This window comes from Amborella trichopoda, chromosome 4 (assembly GCF_054954075.1).
Source record: "Amborella trichopoda isolate Santa Cruz 75 chromosome 4, AtrichopodaSantaCruz75HAP2 v2.0, whole genome shotgun sequence".
Taxonomy (NCBI): Eukaryota; Viridiplantae; Streptophyta; class Magnoliopsida; order Amborellales; family Amborellaceae; genus Amborella; species Amborella trichopoda.
The window spans coordinates 57514812-57538691 of NC_142339.1; the positions used below are offsets into that span (position 1 = coordinate 57514812).

The window sequence follows — 23880 nt, forward strand, 5'->3', positions numbered from 1 at the left end:
ACGACCTGTCTCTTCCCATAGGGTGCCAGTGATAAGGGTAGAGGAAACCTTTAGTTTAAACTATTTCTTACTCACTTAGATGTGAATAAGGCAGCTAAGAGTGTACTATTGACGTGCTTAAATTTCAAGATGATTTTTCCAAATTTATGATACACTCTAGGCTATTAGATGAGACAATGATGACCTTAATGTACTTAAATTACATTTTCATTGTAATTAGGTTTAAACACTATCAGCTAAAATACCCATATACTTTTTTCGAAAAAATGAGGAGTAGAGAAATGATTTCAATTATTTAAAGAAGGGTCTACTCATCTATGTGTTAGGTCCGTCTTAAAGATAGATTTTGGATCGAAATTTTTACAGGTCTATGATGTAGGCCATGATGATCTTAAACACAGATAGAAAAAGAGTTTCTTATTTTAATTTTTCACACTATCGATTGCATATTTTAGTTGAATGCAATTTTCTTATTGCCATCTTTAGAGATAGATGTTCAATTTTAGGGTTTTCAGCATCAAAATAATCTTTCAAGTGGACTAGGTTGGTACCACGTTATTTTTTTAAAAAAAAAATTATATATATATATATATATATATATATATATGTTATAGTTTATGTTATTATGGATGTACCAAATAGTTTCTGTTATTACTACCAATATCTATTTTTTTCATGTCAAAACGGAAATTTAAAAAAAAAATAATTTTACCTTTTTTCGGTTGTTGAACAACCCAATTCAATGTATTTTAGGTTGTTCACCTACCGAAAATAAACCAATTTTGGTTCGTCAAGAACAAAAAATTTACGCTTTTCGATTTTGGAGGCTCTCTCTCTCTCTCACGAGCACAGCTAACTTAGAATAGCATGCAACCTCACCCTCTCTCTTCTCTCTCCTCCACCACACTCACGGAGCACACAATTTACACAGTCAATTCTCTCTCTCTCTCTTTCTCTATATATATATATATATATATATATATATATATATATAAACCAAACATCGCCTAGAACACGAGGCCAATCTGGGACGACACAGAAGAAATAAGAAACCAATCAATTCGTGGAGACCCTGTGATCAAATTCACAAGAAATATGAAATATTAATCCTTCTCCCAACCTCAATGGATTCTCCATTTTCCTCTCTCTCTCTCTCAAACGCACAACCTGCCGGCAAAACACTCAGAAATGCCAATTGGCATCATAAAGCAACAAAAGCCAAAGCAACCACTCAGCTGAACCCAAAGAATTAAGCAAGAATATTAAAGCGGCTCTCTCTCTCTCTCTCTAAACAACAAGCACAAAACTATCTTTCTAAACAAGCGCAAAACCAATCCCCTCTCTCCCTCTGTAAACAAGAACAAAACCAATCTTCTCTATCCCTCTCTCTTACCAAAAGCCTTGAAAATCTCTTTGAGCTTCCCCATGGTGACCTCCTCCGCCAAATTGAAGACTACCAGCGGCCCCCGGTTCTCCCCCCTCTCACCCCTCCCCACCACACCCACACTCCCTTCCAAAATATCACCCCATGCCCAAACCATCACCCATTGCCCCTGACCCTGGCCAACCCCATGCGTAAACCATCACCCATTGCCCCTGACCCTAGCCAACCCCATGCACAAACCATTGCCCCTGACCCTAGCCAACCCCATGCCCAAACCCTTGCCCCGCCGCAGTCGCCCTATGCCACATAGCAATGCGTGCCTGGTGTGCCACATGTTGGGCCTGTATCTCCGCTACAGCATGCTGAACATGTCGTAGATCGTAGTAATGCACAACCACCAAACCCTCCCTCATCCTTCCATAGGCAGTGCCCTCAGCAGCCCGTAGATCTCCAATTCCCACCTCAAAGCCGTGCATCGATCGGCACCGATCTAAGCAGCAGGGTGTGTGTCGCTGCTTCCTTCCAAATGACCGTTGCCACTTCCCTTCCAAATGACCGTCGCCACCGCCAACCTGCCCATAACCATAGACAGGCATTACAGATCTGTAGGGATAGGAGCAATAAATTTCGATTATTCAAAAACCGAAAAGCTTAAATTTTTTGTTCTTAAAGAACCAAAATTGATGTATTTATACATTGATTTCGATTATTCAACAGCCGGAAAAAGATAAAGTCGTTTTTTTTTTAAAATTTCGTTTTCACATGAAAAAAACGAACGTGGTGATAATAACATAAACTATTCGGTACATATGTAATAACGTAAACTATAACGGATATATATGTAATTTTTCTTTTTTTTAATAAAGCCTAAACCATATATAAACATTTTCATATTTCCTATGTGGATATATGACAAAGCTGACAATAAATAACGGGACCATAAAGAACATTATATGCCTACTTTCCAATAAGGCATGTGATACACAACAAAATCTCGTGAGTTTCTTCAATTCTGGTTTTCCATATTTCATTAATGTTGCCACAAATAAGTAGTTGAACATTAGCAATGTGAATATGCAAAACAAGATTTCAAATCGTCGCTTCCTCTTTTCCAGCTACCATCTCCAGATTTACTTGTATGGTTTTTAATACAGGTTTTTGGCAAACTTTTCTCTCTCATAGTCTAGGTCTAAATTTGCCTAATAAGGCTTGTGGTGTATTCAAAACAAATTCAGCAAAAAAATTGATTTTTTTAAAAACTTCTGAGTAGATATGCACATAAGTACCCAAGACAAAAAAACAAAAAAATAGAGACTTCGCATTCTCTCCATCCCCATATATTCATCTCATCTTCTACTTCGTGAACCTTTTCTCTCTCCCTCTCCCTCTCCCTCTCTCTAAACTGTTCATTTTCAACCGGTGTTTAAAAATCTAGATTGGCTGGGTGAACCAATTTGCATCTTCGAATCATCTATCCATGTCAGTGAATAAGATTGATTCTCTCACGTGAGAATCCATCCATAAACAAAAAAAAAAAAAAAAATGTAATATGTAAGAACCAAGCGGTCCAGCCAATGCGGATTGCACGATTCTCCAATAGACTTGCTCAGTTCCGTAGTGAAATGGAAAGCCCATAGGAACCCAACCTATTTGCAGTTTTGACAAGGACTTGGGTCAGACTTGACCAGTTCCCAATTCGGATCGGCAATCGCTGGTTTTGATAGTTGATTCCCTGCTTTCGACTGTACAGCCACGAACACTCCCGCCATGTCTACAACGAGACTCATCAGCTAAACCACTTGGTGCATTGAAAAATAAAACTTGTGCAAATATGAGTAAATAAGGTCGGTGACTAGAAAATATCGTTTAACCAATACAAATTTTGAGTCCCATCTGGATTCCATCCAAAAGAAGTTCCTAGTTCATAGTTTTAGAAGAAAACACATTGGTTATCTTGAAATCTTGATGTTGAAACTGTGAGATGTTCAAGTATCTCCTTACTCTTTATTTTTAGGTTTCATTTCATAATAGACTCAGGTTTTAAAAGATATCTTGGGACATAAAAGTTGTAGATTTTATTTCTTTAACCCTGAGTTAATTTAAATAGGTTTTTTTGGGCCAAACAAATCTAAAAAGATATACCTTTTCTAAAATCATCATCCCAAACTTCTAGAGAACAAGAAGGGGTTCATGGATATGAGAGGTTATCGGGAGGAGAGAGAAAAAGATTTGTTTGGAGAAACAAGGGAGGATGGAGAGAGTAAGAGAGACAAATAGATAAGTTTGAGATATATAAATGAAGAGAGAGAAATACTTTAAAAAATAGGTTTAAAGTGGCTAGGGGGTTAGAAGATATCTTTTGAAACGTTGGGTTTATCAATAAATGAAACCTAAAAATATGGGATATGGAGATATTTTTTCGATGTTATATTGGTTTCAACATATCTTTTTCTTTTTTTATATAGTTACATTTTACTATTTCTATCAAGTTCTATAATATTTGTCATTATAGCTAAGGCTTTATTTGGATACCTGGAGATGCATGTCCTTAGGAAATGCTTCTCTTGAAATTGGAATCTTCTAGAATATTAATATTTGTTGCTTGGATAGCATCTAATAAAAGACCTAGAAGATGCCCGTCAACAATTTGGATTGCATTATTTATTGTATTATATAATATTTTTTAGAAAAAATATCCTATTATTCCCTATTTTTAACTTATATATCTCATCAGACACAAATTGAAAACATTACTGCTAAGCCAAAGGACTTCATATTTTCTATCTTCCAAACCCCTAAACTTTTTTTACCATATATTATTGACTCTCTCTCTCTCTCTCACATCAACGTCTCTCTCTCTCAAAACTCCATTTCTCTCACATCACCGTCTCTATCAAAACTCCATCTCTCTCCCCAAAACTCAAACTCCATCTCTCTCCTTAAAACTCAAACTCCATCTCTCTCTTAAACTCCATCTCTCTCTAAGGCCCAAACTCCATCTCTCTCTCTAAAACTCTATCTCTCTCATACACATAAGAAGGTGTGTTCGTATTCGAACTCAAACTAAACCCTTTGGCTCGTAAACTCATCGAGAAGTGAAGAGAGAGAGAGAGAGATGGAGTTTTAGATAGAGAGAGATAGAGTTTGAATAGGGTGTCATTTAGTATTTGTTTAGGTAAAAAATTTATGGTCAAAGAGATCTAGGGGGTTTAAGATAGAAAAGATGAAAACTTTTTGCTCACAAGTAATATTTTCAATTATTGAGTCTAATGAGATAGATGTTAAAAATAAAAGATAAAGAGATATTTTTCTTATTTTTTAATATAAAATTATAATAATATTATGTTGTCAATATAACATTATTATTGATTTAATAATATTAATTTTTATTATATTTAATAAAAAAGTACTAGTATCTTACTATATTAATAATAGTAAGTATTAATAATACTGTTATGAAATAATAATAGAATATATTACTGATAAACATCACAATAATATAATAGTATGCATAATAGCATTATATAATAACAAAAACAACAATGGCTACAACACTAATGATAACTATTTTATCATTATTTTGGTCAAATACAGATGGCATCAAAACATGGATATACGTGGTCCACCAATTTTGATGAAATATACATCTCCACATTTTGGCCTCAAAATATTGATATAGATATTCACCTGGAGATTTAAATTCCATGGCCAAATGGCATATGCAGAAATACCCAGCCTCCATGGAAATGAATCTTTCATGGACACATTTCAAGTATCCAAATCGGCCCAAAACGAGAAAATATACAATAAGACTATTTACCCAACTTTGACCCATATTTCTAAAATTGACAGGCTAACAATGTCGCATTGATTAAACTCAAAATAAATAAAAAAATAGAAAAACAAAAAAAAAAAATCACACTTTGTGGCTGCTACATACTATTAAATTTCACATTTGATTAATGCGAGTGAATGTTACCACCTTGCATCAAAGATGAATAGTCTTTATAGCATAAAAAACCATAATTAACACATTGGGCAAAAGAATTAGGAGAAGTCTATAAATCAAAATTTTAAAAATCCACTAGAATTAATTACATTTGAACATTTTTAGAAAAAAAAAATGAATTTTGTGTTTCTAAACTTTTAAATCTGACCTTCCAAAAACTGGAATGCTCAATAGTAGAATATTATGTTTTTCATACCAATACAATGTATAAATCTTGGCATTAATTTTCCATTAGTTTGTCGATACGTTGATCATATTACATATTTGGCCCTGAAACATGGGGTCCCAAAATACTTCCACGAAGTTTGAACCAAGGGCATAAACATGTATCATTCTTTCGCGGAAAATGTATCTTTTGGCTTTTTATAAAGCACGGGGATTCTATGAGTAAGCGAACTCATACCGTACATATGCGAGCCCCTACTTCAACCTATCTTAAAAATAGATTTTTAATCCAAAATTTTAGAGATTCATGATCTAGTTTAAGATAATTGCAATAAAAAAAAAAAATTCAACATTTAAAATGTGACTTTTTTAAAAGAAAATTTCTATACAATCTAAATTCACTTTAGCCACATGGGTTTTTTACAACATTCATCTTAGAGATGGATGTTCGTGAGTTAGTCAGCTAGCTCTTGCACCCGCTAACTCATGAATAACTTGTCTTTTTATAAATGGGGTTTTGTACAAAGAAACCATTTGCCTTTTGTACATTAAGGTCATAATCATTCTTGTCACTTAAATTTCAAAATAAGTGGTTACAAGAGTGTCATTGAAAAGACACAAAGTTCCAAAAAAAACAAAAAAAACAAATTCTCGAACTTCATGACTTACCCCAAGCTACTCTATCTACAAAAGATAAATAGTGTATTTATACACAATGCTTTTATAAATACCATACACACAACCAAGCTCACAAAGTGAGTAAAGATTAGGATAAGTATTTGGTGTGCCAGGGCCCGCACCTGCTATTGTGTGGACCCTTAGATTTACACCGTCCAAAATCTTGAATGGCCTGGATTGCACACACATTTCAAAAGAGAGAACAATATGAACATCACCTTATAGTTTCCTATAAAGCATCTGTTACCATAGTTACTTAGAGCAAGAGCAGGAACGGCTCTGATTCCAGGAGTGGGAGTGTCGGATCGAGGGCTTCCTAAAGCTCCGAAGCTCAGGGAGTGAGTTCCAGTGAAGGTAAAAGTTGCAGATCGAGATCCCATATGAACAGGAAGGGCATTCCCAATACATTGGGATCGAAGTCTTTATTTAACCGGAACGTGTTTCATGTAAAATGGGATCGTGTTCCCATGTTCATTAGCATCGTGCTCCCATAAACAACAGGAACAATATCCCATTTAAAGTTGTTGCGCTCCTATCTAAGAAAAATGCATTCCTATTTGGAATGGATCGAGCTCCATTCAAAGTTGGATCGCGTTCCTCTTAGCTTGGAGCCAACTTCCACCTGTCATCTCTCTCTCTCCCTCTCTCTCTATCTCTCTCTCTCCTGACCAGACATTCACCACCTCTTCACGTTCACCACCTCTTCAACCTCTGCACCCCTAATCCAATGGACCCATCTGCCAAAATGCACCCCTCTCTCTCTCTATAACTTCATGAACACATTCGTCTAACTTCACAATGAGTGGACCCTTTCTCTCTCCTCAGAAAGCACAACGGCAACTAAAATCTACATACCCATAGCAACCTCGCTTGATAGCAATTGAAGACTTCCATGGCAATCTCTAAAAGGCCAAACAAGCTCTGAAAATGGCTAAAATCTTCGATGAAAAATTATTCATTGGATTGCAAACAACTCCATGGTTGTGAAGCTTGGTGTTATCCTTGACAAAAGAGGAGAAGAGTTCAAGCTCTTTTATTTTTTAGAAAAACTCAAGCAAGCACAGAGAAATCAAATGGGGAGCTGTTAATTTTACAGGAAAACCATGAAAGCCTGAAGATACAAGGAGATTTCAGATATGTTATAAAAGTTGGCCTTGATGAATTCAAGAATTAGGGTGACTGGTTTTCTATTGGAATTCAAATGAAAAACCTTTGTAAGGGATTGAAAAAGAAAACTAACAAAAAATATCCATCTGAAATTAGGACTAGAGTAGCTGCTTTGAGTCCTGGAGGCCCAATTTGTATGCGTTTTTTAGCTGATAACCCTACTGTTGTAATGGTGGGTGGCTCTACTTTTGCTCATGGTGGGATCCTCCCTAAAGATGGAGTTCTGAGAACGTAGGGATAACGATCCTAAAATTTCAAGAGCGAGGATCTAATTTGTTCGGGAACGCGTTTCGTAGGACAATGGGAGCGAGAACAATATGGTAGCAAGAGCGAGCTCTATTATGAATGGGATTGAGAATCTTAAAAAAAGAAACGAGCTCCAAAAAAGTTGGGAACAGGTTCCGAACAAGATCCCAACCACAAAGTGCCAGAGCTGGGTTTCGGAGCGGGAGCGCCACCGTAGTTGGGTGCTCCCGGTAACTATGTCTGGTACAGCCAAAAAACCATATGAACAGGAAAATGCTTCCATGGAAAATTTTCTCACTGCACAGTAAGAACCAACAAGATCATCTAAACTTCTCTACATCTCATATTTTTCATACTTCACAATTCACAGTCAGCTATTCACAACGCGTACAACACAACTAAACTGAACCAAACCCACCAGGCCCACCACTCCTATCATCCATCTTTCTCAACTACACTAAACTAAAACCACATCTACCTATCACCCCTCATTCTTTCTCTCTCTACTTATTTGCACCATGAACTGCCAAATCAAGTGCTGCCTTGCTCAGAGGACCCGACACCCATAGCCATAGAGCCCAAGCCATTATGTTTAAAGGTATTTTGGGTATTAAATTTAATGTAAGAGACATTTTAGAAAAGTTATGTTAAAAGGTAATTTTGAAATGAGGTAAAAGAATGGTGTAGAATTCAAGATCACAATTCCAAGATTAAGAGATTAAGAGAGAGGAGTCCGACTAAATTTGCAGTTGGGAGTTCAATCACTCAAACTTACTTGGAGTTGGTAGTTCTGGTACCGTGTATAAAGGAACCCTACAAGGAAGAGACCCACAGGTTCTAAGCTCTCTCATGGTATAAGCTTGGCCAAATGGGCGGCCTAAACATACACCGATGGAGTACAAAATGTGGATAGTGATCTCTTGATGAAAAATGATAGTCAAGGCATTGATAGCAGCTCAAGGGTAGAACATTCAAGTTCAATGCTTAAATGCTTCTCATCAGTAATTTATATTGGTCTTTTGTGTAATAAGGCATGACCAAATGAACCGCACAGCATGACAGATGTCTCAAAGATCAAATTACATGACGTGTTTATCGACCTAATTATATCATCTTGTGCCCTTTTTCTTCATTTTGGAATTTTTTTTGATATGTGGGGTCTACATGTTTGTGGACGAGTGCTTATTCATGTAATTTAACGTTCAATAAAACCAAATTATAAGAGGAGAAATACTACATACATTCATCTTGTTTTCTATTCTTTAGGCAAAGGTTTTCTGTTCCAGATTGATTCAATTTTAGAACCCTATGAATTCCCATGATCCCCCTGTTGATGGATCTAGCTTTTCAAAATAAGTCTATAGACGGCATTCCAAGGGGAATAACTAAAATAGTTTCCAAGGAGTTTTGAGTATAGCACTCAAACAATGAGAACTTTCAGTTCATTAAATCAATAACAATACTCAACTAGAACTAGTTAACTACCCAAAAGAAAATTAGGTTTTTAGGAAGAATATCCCCTGCCACTTTTATTCTATGGGTGAGTGAGCACTATAAGAAAATGAAACATCAAATAATTCTCATAGTTTAACCACTATAATCAATATTCAAAAAAAGAAAGAAATTAGAAAAGCTTACTGTGACGATTGGCTATAGAATAATTTGTGGTCAAAACATTCCCAAAGAAACTCCCATCAATACAGCCCCGACTCCACCATTAACAAAGATGAGAGAGAGAGAGAGAGAGAGAGAGAGAGAGAAATGACATTACACATATTAAACTCGTATGATATTCCCTATATAGCCTCATGGTGGGTGGCAAAATTCCCTATAGTGCCACCCTTGCCTTACAAAAGGAACCATAAAAGAATTGAACTGTATGAAGATGAACGCCTCCATAATTTCGCAACTCAATTGTACATGCATTTGCTCTTTCAGAAGGGGCATTTTTTTCAACCAAAACCATGGAATGTAGTAGGTTTATAAGAATGAGGAGATTGCCTTGGCAACTTAATTGTTGCTATGATACCAGCTGCAAGTGCGAAGAGAGAAGCAAGAACGAATGCAGGTACATTACCCCCACCGAAAAGGGCATCCCATGGACCAGCCCCCAGTGCAACTATCATCTGCACAAAACAGGAGCCCAAAGACATAAGTTTCTATTTACTTGTTGTTGGGTAAGAAACGTAAGTTTGTTTCTGCATCATGAAACTTCACCAAATAAACTTCAGAAAAATAGACAAGCAACTGAGTGTTAAGATCATGTCTATAAGTGGTCAATAATCAATTGGGTGCAAAATTTCTTAATATTATGTAATGAAAGTCAAGCATAAGGCTGAACATAAAATGTATGTCAGATAATTTAACCACTTTGCATGGGGAATCTACATTAAATGGATAAGAAAATGGGGCGCTAGTGGAGAAATAAACCACCAATTGAACCCAACAGAACAACACTGTAAAAGAAGGATAACCAGGTCACTCTTTCTTGCCATTTATCTTTGCCAAAAGGATAAAACATGATATCCCATATCTACAAATTGCAAACATACCAATTGTTTATTTACATATTGCAAATGTCAAGACTATGGTACAGACTCGCCTCAGGGTTATGAATCCGCAAACACAATGTAGTTGGATTAAATTAAGTAAGATACCCATATCTGCATCCATATGTTGAATATCTAGAAATATAGAATCATATCCCTACTGATGCGCATGAGTACACATCGAGGTGACCATCTTAGAAGGGACCAAATTCCTGAGGACCTGTATTTATTCTTATGGATGCTCATTTTTTAAGTGCTTACCTCTATATATAGGAAATGTCATTGCCCAGGTAAACACTTGTAGCAGAGGATGTTGGATTAGGTTTGCCTTTTCGCTTTTAATAGCATAGTACTTCTTTAATAAAAATTTTGTTTAACTGAATTCATTTCTATAAATAAATAAAGCAATTAACAAATAAGATTTACTAAACTCGCAAAACCATTGTAAATGAGGGTCATGAATGAAGATCCATTGGGGAGGCAGAACACATAAACAGGAGATCCCGACACCAAGTGCTAGATGATCCCGTCCCAACTCAACTCAACAGTTGAAACCATTCAAAAACAGCATGCTTTATACTCGGTATCAATTCCTAAATTCATACAATCCTACAAATAAGAACCACATAATTATCATGTGACACGCCGAATACAGAGCAAGTATTTATTCTGTGGGCCACAGATGATGAAATAGAGTACAGGATTGATTGCATAGATATCCAGATTTCACCACCTAGAAATTTATGCCAGTTCATTAATAAACAACACATACCTGGGGTACCACAATAGCAAGATTTAGAACACCTATAGCCAGTCCTGTAAAAAAGAATTATCATGTATTAAAGTTGCAAGGAAACTACAAAAGAAACTTTTAGGTATTCATTTTATACAAACCTTGACCACCTCCACTGTTAGCAGTCAACTCTGCCGTCACAGAGAATGGAACACTATATGTAATCTGCAACAGAAATGTTCCACAACAGTGAAAATTCCAAGGTAAAATCTCAGTCGAAAGATGGGCAAATCATATTCCATTTCCTTATAGTATACAGAACTCCAAATATATGAAGGATAAGGAAGTATAATACAGTCCACTTGACTATGGTAAATGGAACACCAACGCCATATTCAACATTTGTTCACAGCAACGGATGGCTAGAGATCAACTATACCAACAGGAATGTTATTAATCTCATCCATCACTCGGGGAACAGATGGTGGACATAGCATGGAGTACCACATGTCATAGTCCATTGGGACTATGGTATGCTTCTCCCAAGTAGGATGCATCAATAAGGTGACATCAGCGTCAATTAGTGGTACTCACAGCAAGGGGAAATCCAAGAAGAGCAAATATAACCAACGAAGCAACTTTAACTGCACTACTCTTTCCAATGACATGCTGGATTCCTTGAGCATGTTCCCTGATGGAAAACACACTAATGATTGCAGTGCATGCCATGCATACAAATACAATGAAATTGCTCATTGCCCATACTGAACCAGAACCAATCCATTGACACATTGGATCGATAAGGAAAGAGCTGATCCCAAGAACAACCTGACCAGGAAAGCAAAAGAGAGTTATATATGCCATACTAGGTATAACTGATATTCAACCATTATGATAAGTTAAAGTTTCTTCCTTAATCTCATACGACCTTAGTACATGGGAATTGATTTCCTAGAAAAATTCATTGATCAAACTTGAGTTCTTACTGAATTCAATAGCAAACCAAATGCACCTTCTCTGACTCCTCTGTCATAAGCCGCTACCTTTGACACATCTCCTTTTGGATCTCCATGGTAAACTTCACGACCCATCCAATCAGTGTCAAAGAGAAAGAATGGAAACCATGACAACTGAAGGTAAACAAACTAAGGGTCAGAAAGCCATCTCCCAAAAAGAAATTAGAAAGGTAATAAAAAAAACAAAATTAATAACCTTGGGGCGACCTATGAAGAAATGGAAAACAGTGATAGAGAGTGAGTGAACCACCAGAAAATGACATGACCCCAATGGTGGGTCCCACCACTCTCTCTCCATCATCTAATCCTACAATCATGCATCATTGTGAAACATCCAGATTACAGGCATAAAAAAAAAATGGTAGAAGGCATACCCAACTAAGAGCCATGACTACGAGCACAGAGTGCATAGCTGGAGGTAGATGTCTCATGCTTGTTAAAAGATTGACCAAGACTGCTCCAGGTCCATCATTATATATCCCCTCCTCATCCTCTTTGTTTTTATGGCCGACATACGTTGAAGTATCAGCATTAGTTTTAGCATGACCAGATGCAAGATTGCCAACTGATTTCTCAGATGCCATATTGAGATGTCTTTGCCCATGGTCATCGGTGCCATCTAATAAAGGAGCAGAATCAGACAGGTTATGCACTTGCCCTGGGGCTAGTGGAACCTCTCGAGCAAAATAGAGGGTCACAAGAGTACAGAAACCGAGAAAGAGCTGCATAGAGAAAATAAGTTTTTTATTGCATAAAACTAAAAATTGCATAAAATTTTTTTTGGTAAAGTTATGTTCAAATTTGATCCTCACCACAGCTATGAGGAAAGCTGCTTTCAAATTTCCACAGGCTGCACAGCAAGCTTGTGTGGTCAAGAACGGGAACCACCTGCTCAAGAAGAGCATATAATAATAAGAATAAATGCAGTACTAAGCAGCACCACATCAATGTCTAACATAAGCTATAATAAGTACAACAATAAATATTGGGCATACAGGAAGTGGATAGCAAGAAATAAAAGCATAAGAAAAACCATTAAAAATTTAATAAAATAATGAAAATAGCAATTGTCATGTCAGTTAGAATGGTTTTGCCAAGAGCATGGTACTTGTAATAGTGTCACCATTTCACTGTTATAGAAACTACTGTCTACAAAAAATATAAAAAAAATATAAAAAATAAAAAGAATAATACCTGTGCCAATGTCCACTAGCACCAGCAGAAAACCCCAAGATATTCCCAAGTGCCATCCAAGAACAGAATACCGCATTTGCTGCATTTCGCTGGTCAGGACCTGTCATAACACAAAATAACAAAGATCATGATGAATATTACGCAATAATATTGCGTAGAAAAATGTACGGCCTCAAAGAAAGTACAAAACAAAGAATTTTGATATGAACATAACATCACCTGAGAGATCGGCTAATAGTGCACGGGCAGGACCCTGAAATGACAATGAAGCCTTATTAAAGAAGCCGGCAGAAAGCCCATGTATAAATCTTATCCAAGGAAGAAAGGCATGCATAAAGATAAATCCATCCCCTCGTCCAATTTTTAAAGAGTTTTACAATCTTAAACATGACATAGAACACATTAAAGAATGGAAAACACCATACCAAATATGATCACACCAGCCTTACAAAAATAGCACAAACCAAAAAAAGAACACTGTAATGGACCTACTTGTACTGTGTTATTAGCAAGATCCAGCATCCAAAAGCCGATAACAAAGACGAATGCTGCCCATGCACGAGTACCTTTATAGGTACTGTAAGTCATAAAAGATTCTTGGTCAAACCACAAGAGCAATAGTGCATGTCATAACATGAAAGATCATACTTTCATTAAAAACAAGCAACACACAATTTTTTACCTGCAATGCTCCTTCGCATCCCCTAAAAGATATCCAATGTCGGCAGAGAATCCAATAATCATAACCTGATTAGCCAAGGCATTAGGTGTGATCAAAACATGGAAAGCTGTCCAAATGCTTAACTGAAAAATACGACTCGTGAATACTCACTGATATACAAATCATGAGAGACCCAACAAAAATAAACGGCCGCCTTCTTCCATATTTTGAATGGCATTTATCACTCCATATACCAACACATGGCTGAACCTGCATTGCCAAGGTCAGAACAAAGAAATGCACTAGCATGGCAGAACATGGTTTACTTATGACAATGTCATCAACATATACGAGCTCATAATTGTCAGATAAAGACAGTGAAGAATTTAGCATGCACCTCTACTTATATAAACAAGGCTTGTGAATTCCAACACAACGATCCATGGGCTCTCATGGTTTGCAAATATACAATTTAATTAATGAAAATGGTAAATATAAGAAACCCTTTATCTTTCAAGGCTAAAAAAGCAACGGAAATGAGATTTGGCTGGAGGATTCAAATAAAAGCCCATATCTAACGAAACTCCATCGCATTCCCAAGCCCTCCAAGACCAAAACCCAAGAACATATTCCAGGTTATCATTTTGTCATAAGTATATTTACTTTCTTATTGAGGAATATTGCATACGCAGTAGAAGATATTCTCAACGCCATAAGCACAATGCGGATTTCCTTTCAGTATATGGGCAGAATAAATGAATTCAACATTTCATGAGCATAACATGCAAATTGCTCGTCTAATCAAACAATAGAAACCATCTTTATGAAGTCCTCACTTTCTTCCTGGAAATTATTTATGAGGTCGCTCGCCACTACTTGGATTCCATCTTTTGATTGTCAACTGTAACTAACATTGGGCGCACTACCTTGTGAGCATAGTTAAATAATGTAGCAATATCAAATACATATCGTCTCAATCTATATACCATAAAAGGTTCTATTAGGTTTGCATGTGGGCAAGTTACTACAGGGTCATCATAAAACCATTGCAAATAATTGAGTCATCTAAAGATAAGCCACTATAAAGAGCATAAACAAACTTTTCCTTAGCAAACAAAAGGCTCAAATAATTATCAACCAACTCGGTAACCCAAAAACCAATTATTGCTTTTATTTAAGAAATTAAGACAATTTTGCATTGTAATTGAAAAGTATTTTAAACCACAAATGTTTTGGGTTTCCCTTTCCTAGACAAGAAACGATTACAAAAACATGAAACATTTTTACTCCCTAAATGATCATTAATGATATTAGAAATCATTGATAGGATATTTATCGAACAACACCCAAAAGATGAACCATTTAACATTTCACCCATTTCCTCCCATCTACGGACATATCATCATGGGTTAGGAATTCCAGGATTGAGAATTTCCAATTTTGCCCCTCCATCAAACTGAAAGTTAAGTGGTTTTCAAGGAAACCACTTTTTAGCAACGATATACTGCTTTGACATAGGATATTCATTCTAAATTGAAAAGATGCTTACACAGAGCGAAAAGAAAATTTGCTCACACACACAAAACCCAAGGACCCCAAATTTTGGGGACGTGAGCTACTCAACCTCATGACCAACCTACCAGGAGGGCAGGGACAGAGAAAAAAACTTCAATGTGTACCCTGGAAGTTCATAAAAAAAATCATGCCCTAGGACAGCTCATGATCAAATTAAGATGTTTGGGTCATCATCATCATCTTCATAGCCTTTTCCCAATTAATTGGGATTGGCTACACAAATCATGGTCCGCCATTCTGCTATATTAAAGGCTCTACCCTCAGTGAGGCCATAAGTCCCCATATCTTTCCGAACTATTTCTAACCACGTCTTTTTGGACCTACCCCTTGCCCTTTTAAGTCCTTCCACTTGAACTAACTTGCACCTCCTAATAGGTGTTGTACTTGATCAGCACCATATATGGCCAGCCCACCTAAGTCTACTATCTCTCATATTATCGTCTATTGGTGCCACAACTAAATTCTCCTGAATGGAATCATTTCAAATTCTATCCCTTCTTCTCTTGCCATTGATCCATCACAACATCCTCATCTCCGCTACACTCATTGTATAGGTATATTGTTTTTTGTCCGCCCAACATTCAACCCCATAGAGCAATGCTGGTCTCACAGTTGTCCTATAGAATTTGCCCTTCAGCTTTATTGGTATGCGACGATCAGTGTTTCAAAAAGCGCTAGGCGGGCGCCCAGAACCTGGGCGGTCCAGTTGAATCCAAATAAGGATTCTGCAGTGCAGTAATGTCAGTATCAGTTATATGTATTGCAGTACATAATTCAAATTATACTACATATTAGCATTTAGCACACACTCCATAAACATAACCATAATCCATAAGTCGGTTCATACTCCATATCCAATAAAAATTTACAACCAACCAAATTATCAAACCACGTTATCAAATAGTATCACACCAGTACTGCAATACACCACCATGAGGAAGAAAACAAATTTGAATTACGAAACTATGAAAGTAATACTTAAAGACTTAAAAGAATCTTCAATAGTTCAATACACAATACTTCAAAGTTTAATAATTATTCAACAATCAACATTCATCATTCATTCATCATCATAAAATATTGGCTCAGTTGCATTGGCATCATATTCATCAGAGTAGACAGAGTCGTCACCCTCCTCGACATATTGGTCGTCCCCGTCCTCCTCCGTCTCTTCTGAATCAACCTCTTCTTCCTCCTCTTCCTCCATCCTTGTTCTCTATGTAGAAGATCTAGTGGCCCTAAGAAGGTCAACTGATGTCCCTGAAGCATCCATGACCATGTCCCATGTCAATCCTTCATGCCCCTCGACCTCATCATCATCAACTAACCACTCCATAGCATGGTCCATTTTTTTTTATCTAATGGGGTCTCTCTTATCTCTCTTAGCAAACATGTCCTTCAAGAATCGATTGTACTTGACATAGACTAGGTCATTGAGCCTTGTTGATTCAAGCATGTTCCTTTTCTTTGTATGAATCTAACAAAATCCAATGAAACTAATTAAAATCTAATATCTATGATTCATGTATTATTTATAAAATTATACAAATTACCCTTACGGCCTTACCCCTTCAAAAATACTCCAATTGCGCTCACAACCGGATGAAGAAGTGGTTAGATTTAAGATCTGAATGGCCAACTTTTATAAATTTAGAGAACTAAACCCATGTTGGCTCCACCAATGGACTGCAAAGATATAGAATAAAATCATAGATAAATAATAAAATTACTTGATTACTTGAACTTGATGAACTTAACAATATTAATAATACCTAGATCAACTTTGGCCCTTTGCCTCATTGCCATTGGACTTCCAAAAGGCTTTAATGAGCACTTGTAATTTATCAGCTCATTAGCGCATATAATATCCTGCATATCAGGATCAGAGACTAGCACATCTACACACTCATTAAATCCATTCATAAGTGTGTCATTTGTTTGTATATCCTTGTCAATATAAAAAAAAACAGGGTTCAAATAATAACCAGCTACATGCAATGGCCGATGTAGCTGCCTATCCCACTTCTCATCAATAATCTCCCAAACAGGCTTGTAGCGGGTTTCTTCATCATTGAAATTTTGGGTTATCTCTCTTTTGCATTTCTCCATAGCATCATATATATAGCCCATAGAACGTTTGTCACTATCAACCATGCAAAGGACTTTGACAGGAAGAAAAAATACCTTAAGAGCGTCCTTAACCCCTCTCCAAAAAGCCTTAAAAAGTATAATATCTCTCACCTTCTTCCCAACCTGATCCTTAGACCGCTTGCATGCTCTCCACTCATCAGAGATAAACATTTGCCTCAACTGCACTCTCCTTGAATGTATGCTATCTAGGCATAACTACTAGGCCTCACAATCTCTTTTTTCTTTGTAAAGGTACGCATCATGCTGAGGATAAGATGGTGGTTATAAATGAAATTTGTAACTAACTTGGCCTTCTTGACTACACTTGATATCTCGGTTAAACCATCAAGAGCCTCAAGCATGAGGTCTATACAATGTCCTGCACATGGTGTCCAAAAGATTCTAGGATAAGCTATGCACAACAAATTAGATGCAGCAACATTAGGAGCAGCATTGTCTTTGACAACCTGTACAATAAGATGCTCCCTAACCTCTTTGATTCCCTTCTCTATCACTTGAAATATGTAATATGTAATGGGCATCATGGATATGATCAGAGGCATCAATAGACCTCAAAAAGATAATCCCTGCAGGACAATTCACAAGCAAATTCATCTGACTTCTTCTCTTCCTATCACTTAAAGCATCAGTCATAATAGAAACCACATACTGAGCCCATGCATCCTTCTTAAGTTCTACAGCTTCCTCCGTGACACTCACCGCTTTTTTTAAAAAAGGCTCTGAAAGCTCATATGGGGTTGGGGGTTTCATCTCAGGGCCAAATTGGCCAACTGCCTCTATCGCAGCATAGAAGCTGCTTAAGCGAGTGGTATTGAAAGGAATGCCCGCCTCATAAAGCCATGTAGCAAGATAATACGCAGCTCTATCTCTCTTTTCCTTCTTGATTCTATTTTCAATGGTGGTTTGCTTTTTTGTTATCTCTCCTGCAACCTCAGGGTCAAGCCGAGGTAAAAAACTATCCATAGGGCCTCTAACCCGAGGCTTCTTAATCTCAGAACCAGAAGCAATTACAACTCCCTTCCCCTTTCCCTTAATAATGGATTGCTCAACCTCTTGACATCCCTCCATTTCCTCATCACTATCATCATCATCAAAATTAACCCAAACACCAGACCTAATCTCCGCTATAGAGGCAAATCTCTCATCTTTTTTTATTTTCACCATGTTCAAAAAATTGTTTATTTCCTCTTTAACAGCATCAGGAATCTTTTTACATGGGGCAACATCCCCCCTAATACCGACAAAGATATTTCTTGAACCGGTTTATGCCCCTTTTGTATCCTTTTCACAAAACTTGCATCTTATGCAATTTTTATCATTAGGATCTGGGTTATAGCTATATTTCCAACCGGGATCACCACTCCTATTAGATCCCGAAGAAGACATCTCAAAAATAATGCAAATTACTATAGCAATAAGAAAAATCACTTTGAGTTTGATTGCTCAATCTTCAAACTTCCACCTCAAAGATGCTTCTAAATACTCAAAATCTTCTAAAAAAAACCCCCTAATAACTTTACAAAACATCAAAAAGTAAATCTAATATTAATAGGTGATGTTTTGATCAATTTTTGTTAACTTTGAGAATTTGATCCTAAAAGATTCACCAGAAACTAGATTTTTGGGGGCTTTCTCTCTCTAAAATTGGCTCCAACAAGTTTTAGGGTTTAAATGAATCTAAAACCCTAATTTTTTGCCCTTAAAAACAAAAACCAATGACGAAAATTGCCCCTACCGAAATCAATTTCTGGCCCTGGGCTGGGCGCTAGGCGCCCGCCTAGGCAGGTTCCGTACCGTCTAGGCGGCCGCCCAAGGATCGACCTCCTAGGCCTGGGCGCATCGCCCAGGCCTTTCAGACAACCTAGGCGCTGGGCGGTCCGCTTTTTGAATCATTGGTGGCAATCACATAAAAATCCAATTCCACATATCCACTTCTGACACCCAACTCTAATTTTGTGTGCCAGATCTTCCTCAATCTCTCCATTTTCCTCGATTATCAACCCAAGATATCGAAAGTGCGCTTTTTTTTGTACTTCCTGGTCGTCAATCTTAACTACTTCCACGTCTCTACTCCTATTTAGTAAGATGTTTGGGTATTAAAAGAAAATGCTAAAAGAAACCCACCAACTTTTTAACAAGTAAATCCTTAGTAACTTGTTGTATTATCTCATGAGAAATTTATCCAATCTAGAGGGAGAGAGAGAGAGAGTCAATCACAACCACACCGAGTTTGATGGGCGTGGAGATGGCAATGACTATGTCAAAAGATGGGGGCTTGAGAGCAAAGGAAGGGGAATAGATCTCAGGTTTTCCCTCTTGGTGGGATGTTCGAAAACGGGAAGGATGATGTTCTATTCCTACCAAAATAATCTGCAAATAAATGGTTTTAAGAAAATCACTTTGGTTTGACCGAGGGGCAGAAGTGAAAAGTGCCCCTCCCACAATTTTGACACATGATGATGTTCCCTTTAATGGGATTTTGAAACTACATAAACAAATAGGATGAAATGTTAAATAGTTGATCTCTCATGTGTGCTTTGATTTATATCAAAGAAGAAATCATATCAATCAATGATGAGACAAGATAGCAATGATCCATTCTAAATGAAATCCGACATCATATGCAAAGTAAATAAGAGAGAACCACTAATAAGCCTACAATATGTAAAGGTATAATGCTAGAACCACCTACCACAAGGCCTGTAATTGGGCCACAAAGCCAAATGAATGAAGAAAATGCATGCCCAATTCCAAGAGTCTGTGATGCGAAAACAAAGAATTAAAAAGCGTGAGTTATTACAATTAACAAAATAAAATATATAGCCATTCCAATACCAATGAGAACCAAAATTGAACAATACTAACCAAACAAAATAAGATATAGGAAACAGTTGTAGACATAGATAGAGATACAATGGATCACCACAAAATAATAGCAATGAACACAAAGATTCCAAGGACACTACAAATCAAAGGTTGAGAGTACCTTGATGCTCACCTCAACTTCATCAAAAATCACAGTACTTTAGAGACCTATACTACAGTGACATGCATGTCATGCGCATTTAGGAGAAGCCAACCTGCCATTACACTAAACACGCATGGAGAACCACGCATACTGACAAGGGAAACCCATGATGACAGTCCCATCAAAAGTTTTCATCTTTCAGATTCAAAAACACAGCAGTCTGTAATGTAGACACACAAGTCGACAGATTGGATAAACCAGACACATATGTCTCTTTCATAAGACATGTGTTTCCCCATAACAAACCAAGTGTGTCCATATCACAAGACGCATGGGCACACACGTCTTATGAGTTGGAAAGGTGTCTTTGAATTGGACCCACATGTTTTATTTTTTAAGTCAATTTTATTATTAAAATGTCAGATATTGGTTTTATACACTCACACACACTTCGCACACGCATGCCTGCACGTGCACACACACACACATGCACACACACAACCACATGTACATGCAAGTTTAATAACCATAGTAGTAGAAAAAGATGATATTTTTTATATCTTAGGTTGATAATCCATGAGAATGGGGAGATTGAGAAAGATGTCGCACATAAAATCAGAACTGGGTGGCTAAGTGGAGATGTGCTTCTAGAGTTTTATATGGTCGCGGCATACGAATGAAATTGAAAGGAAGTCTATAGGATGGTTGTAAGACCAACAATGCTTTATGGGACGGAATGTTGGGCAATCAAGAAACAATATAATCATAGTTGAGTACATTGTGATGAGGATGTTGAGATGGATGAGTGACAAGATAAAAAATGATAGAATTCGGAATGAATACATCAAAGGGAACTTAGAGGTAGCTCCAATTGGCGACAAGATGAGAGGAAGTAGACTCAGGTGACTGGCTATGTGCAGCATCGACCTAGAACAACACCAGTTAGTAGGGGCGATTTGGTTCAAGTGGAAGACTCTAAAAGGGGCAAGGGGAATACCCAAAAGGACATGGATAGACTCAGTGAGAAGAAATATAGTGACTTGTGGTTTTGACTGAGGGTATGGCCGTTGATAGAGCAAAATAGAGAAACAGTATTTGTGTAGCCCAACCTATATAATTGGGACAGGGCTTAGACGATGATGATGATGGTATAGACATGCATACATATACATACAATCATATAACACACTCACACACGAATTCGAGTTAGACAGATTCTTGCATCCATGTCTCGTAACATACTTGTTTTTCATCTCGGAATTTCTTTTATGGTATATTCTACTTGGCTTGGCAGATTCTCCTCATTAATATCTTCTATTTTTATTCAGATCTTTCTTTCTATTAATTTCGATACGGAATGCATTGACCCATCAAATTCTCTTTACTTGTCCCAGATTCCTATTTAACTGGCATTGACATTGAATTTCGAGAAAGCCTTACAAACCCTTCAACTTAATATTATCTTCTTTATCTTCTAGAACAACTATAGATGCCTCTTCTGTTCCAAACAAAAGAAAAAAAAGGGTAAAGAATAGGAAGTTTTCAAGTAATTGGATTAAACCATACATCACAATGTGAGAAGTTTGAATAACTGTTAAATTTAAAAGGCTACAATGCATGGAACATGCTAAAGTCATTACAAAACTTAATACAGATAAAAATTTCCAGATTCATTATGGAGAAACAATGAATTTACTAAACTAAGAAGGATAAGAACAATGGCGATAAGAGGATAAGAGAAGTAGTGAATTTGTGATGGCCCTAGCCATGCTAGGAAAAGCGCCATTAGTAACTCAACAGCACCAGAGAAGAGTGTGACAAATCATGCATTAATAGCAAAACCAGGAAATCTATTAGTAGAGAAGAAGCATCATTCCCGAATTTTAACAATGGCATTTCTAACCAGATACATCATTTAGTTTGAAATGATAGGCCATGGAATATCCTAATTGAATAACCATAACAACATAATACTTACCAAGAGAGAGAGAGAGAGAGGGAGGGAGAGGGAAAAATAACAAATAGGACATAATTTACCACAATTTAAATTCAAATTACTCCCTGCTTTCACATCAATCTATTTTTTATACGTCTTACAGATTGTATCACCAAAAATGCAAAAAAATGAAATCAGTGAACAAATTCAACAAAGACCTAACTAACTTCAAAACAATCTTCCTCACACTATAAAGCAAAGTAACTCGAATTAAAATCAGAAATTACTCAAATACCTCTCGAAAATAAACTCATTTTCCTATCAAAAGATGCAAATTTGCAAACAAAATCTTTATGCTCATTAGTAGCACTCTATCTCATTACCAAAACGTTGATTACCACAAAATTCTGTAAAATACACAATTTGCAAAGCAAAGACATCAAATCAACAAAAAATCACCAGATCTGAAATCTCTAAAAACTCTACAAAATAGAAGGAACATTAATATACTCACCTGTATATAAGGCGTCAAAAGAGAAAGTTGCAAAGCCCATCCAAATTGAACACCAGCCGCAATGGTAGAACTCAGTATCAGAGTCCTTAAGCTACCAGAATTTTCCCCAGAAGTCTCCTTCTCATGCGGGATATCTGATTCAGACTGACCGGAACTTCCATCTAATTCGACCAACTCAAGCTCTGACGCATTCAAATGCCTATAGGGCACACGGATCGGAGCTGACTGCATTTCTCCACCATTAAAACGTACAGGTAGGCCCTTTCAGACAAACATTTACGTCCATAAAAGACTCAAACGCCCATATAAAACAAGTATTTGCATAGCCCTATGGTTCCAAAAACGCTTAGAAATCGCTTTAAAGAGAAGAATTTGCAAGAGACCAAGGGTCCGGAACCCTGTGAAATGGCGTCTAAAGGAGGAATTTGCAGAGATTAGGGTTTCTTAAACCGACACAGCGGGGTGTTTTGAGATCAAAGAATGACGGCGGGTCAAGTTTTGTTTTTGTTTTTGTTTTTTAACTTGGGATACAGAGAGAGAGAGAGAGAGAGAGAGAGAGAGAGAGAGAGAGAGAGAGAGAGATTACATTCAAAAAAAACGGAGGGAGAGAGGGTCAGAGAGAGAGAGAGAAGTACGTGTAACTTTTAATGGCTTTGGATCGACTTGTATGTCTGGGTTACTCGGCCTTGGATTTCGCCGTGTTTTATTTCCGGCCGCTGGTTATCCGGCTTCTCCGTTTCGCACTTCCGACTTCATTAATTTCGCTATTTTTGGATTTCGTCTGAAATTTCAGTGGATTTCGTTACAAAGAAGGAAGGATGATTCTCCAATAATTTTGTTTTCTCGAGCACTTAATTCTAAATCCCGTGGGAGTGTATTGTATATTTCTTATCATACGAAAATTTGGAATCCAATTTACGATCACCAAACGAGT

At 37.1% G+C, this 23880-nt stretch overlaps 1 protein-coding gene across 4 annotated transcripts; it reads right to left on the reverse strand.

The window, feature by feature from the left end:
* Window positions 1-9273: 9273 nt before the first annotated feature.
* SUT2 (sucrose transporter 2) lies at window positions 9274-23527 on the reverse strand. 4 transcript variants are annotated; one of them, XR_016055050.1, is made up of 14 exons: window positions 22947-23527; window positions 20221-20286; window positions 13974-14072; window positions 13824-13888; window positions 13634-13718; window positions 13361-13394; window positions 13142-13241; window positions 12760-12835; window positions 12322-12566; window positions 11944-12061; window positions 11526-11759; window positions 11093-11156; window positions 10971-11014; window positions 9274-9775 (listed from the first exon to the last, which is right to left on the reverse strand). XR_016055050.1 is itself a non-coding variant. In XM_006827102.4 (14 exons), exons 1-14 carry the CDS (start codon window positions 23175-23177, stop codon window positions 9602-9604), a joined length of 1764 nt encoding a protein of 587 aa, XP_006827165.1. In that variant the 5' UTR covers window positions 23178-23527; the 3' UTR covers window positions 9274-9601. The 4 variants fall into 4 exon arrangements, 1 of the variants encoding a protein (XP_006827165.1); XR_016055049.1 differs by having other exon boundaries at window positions 11918-12061; XR_016055048.1 differs by having other exon boundaries at window positions 12322-12669.
* Between the last annotated feature and the right edge of the window lie 353 nt (window positions 23528-23880).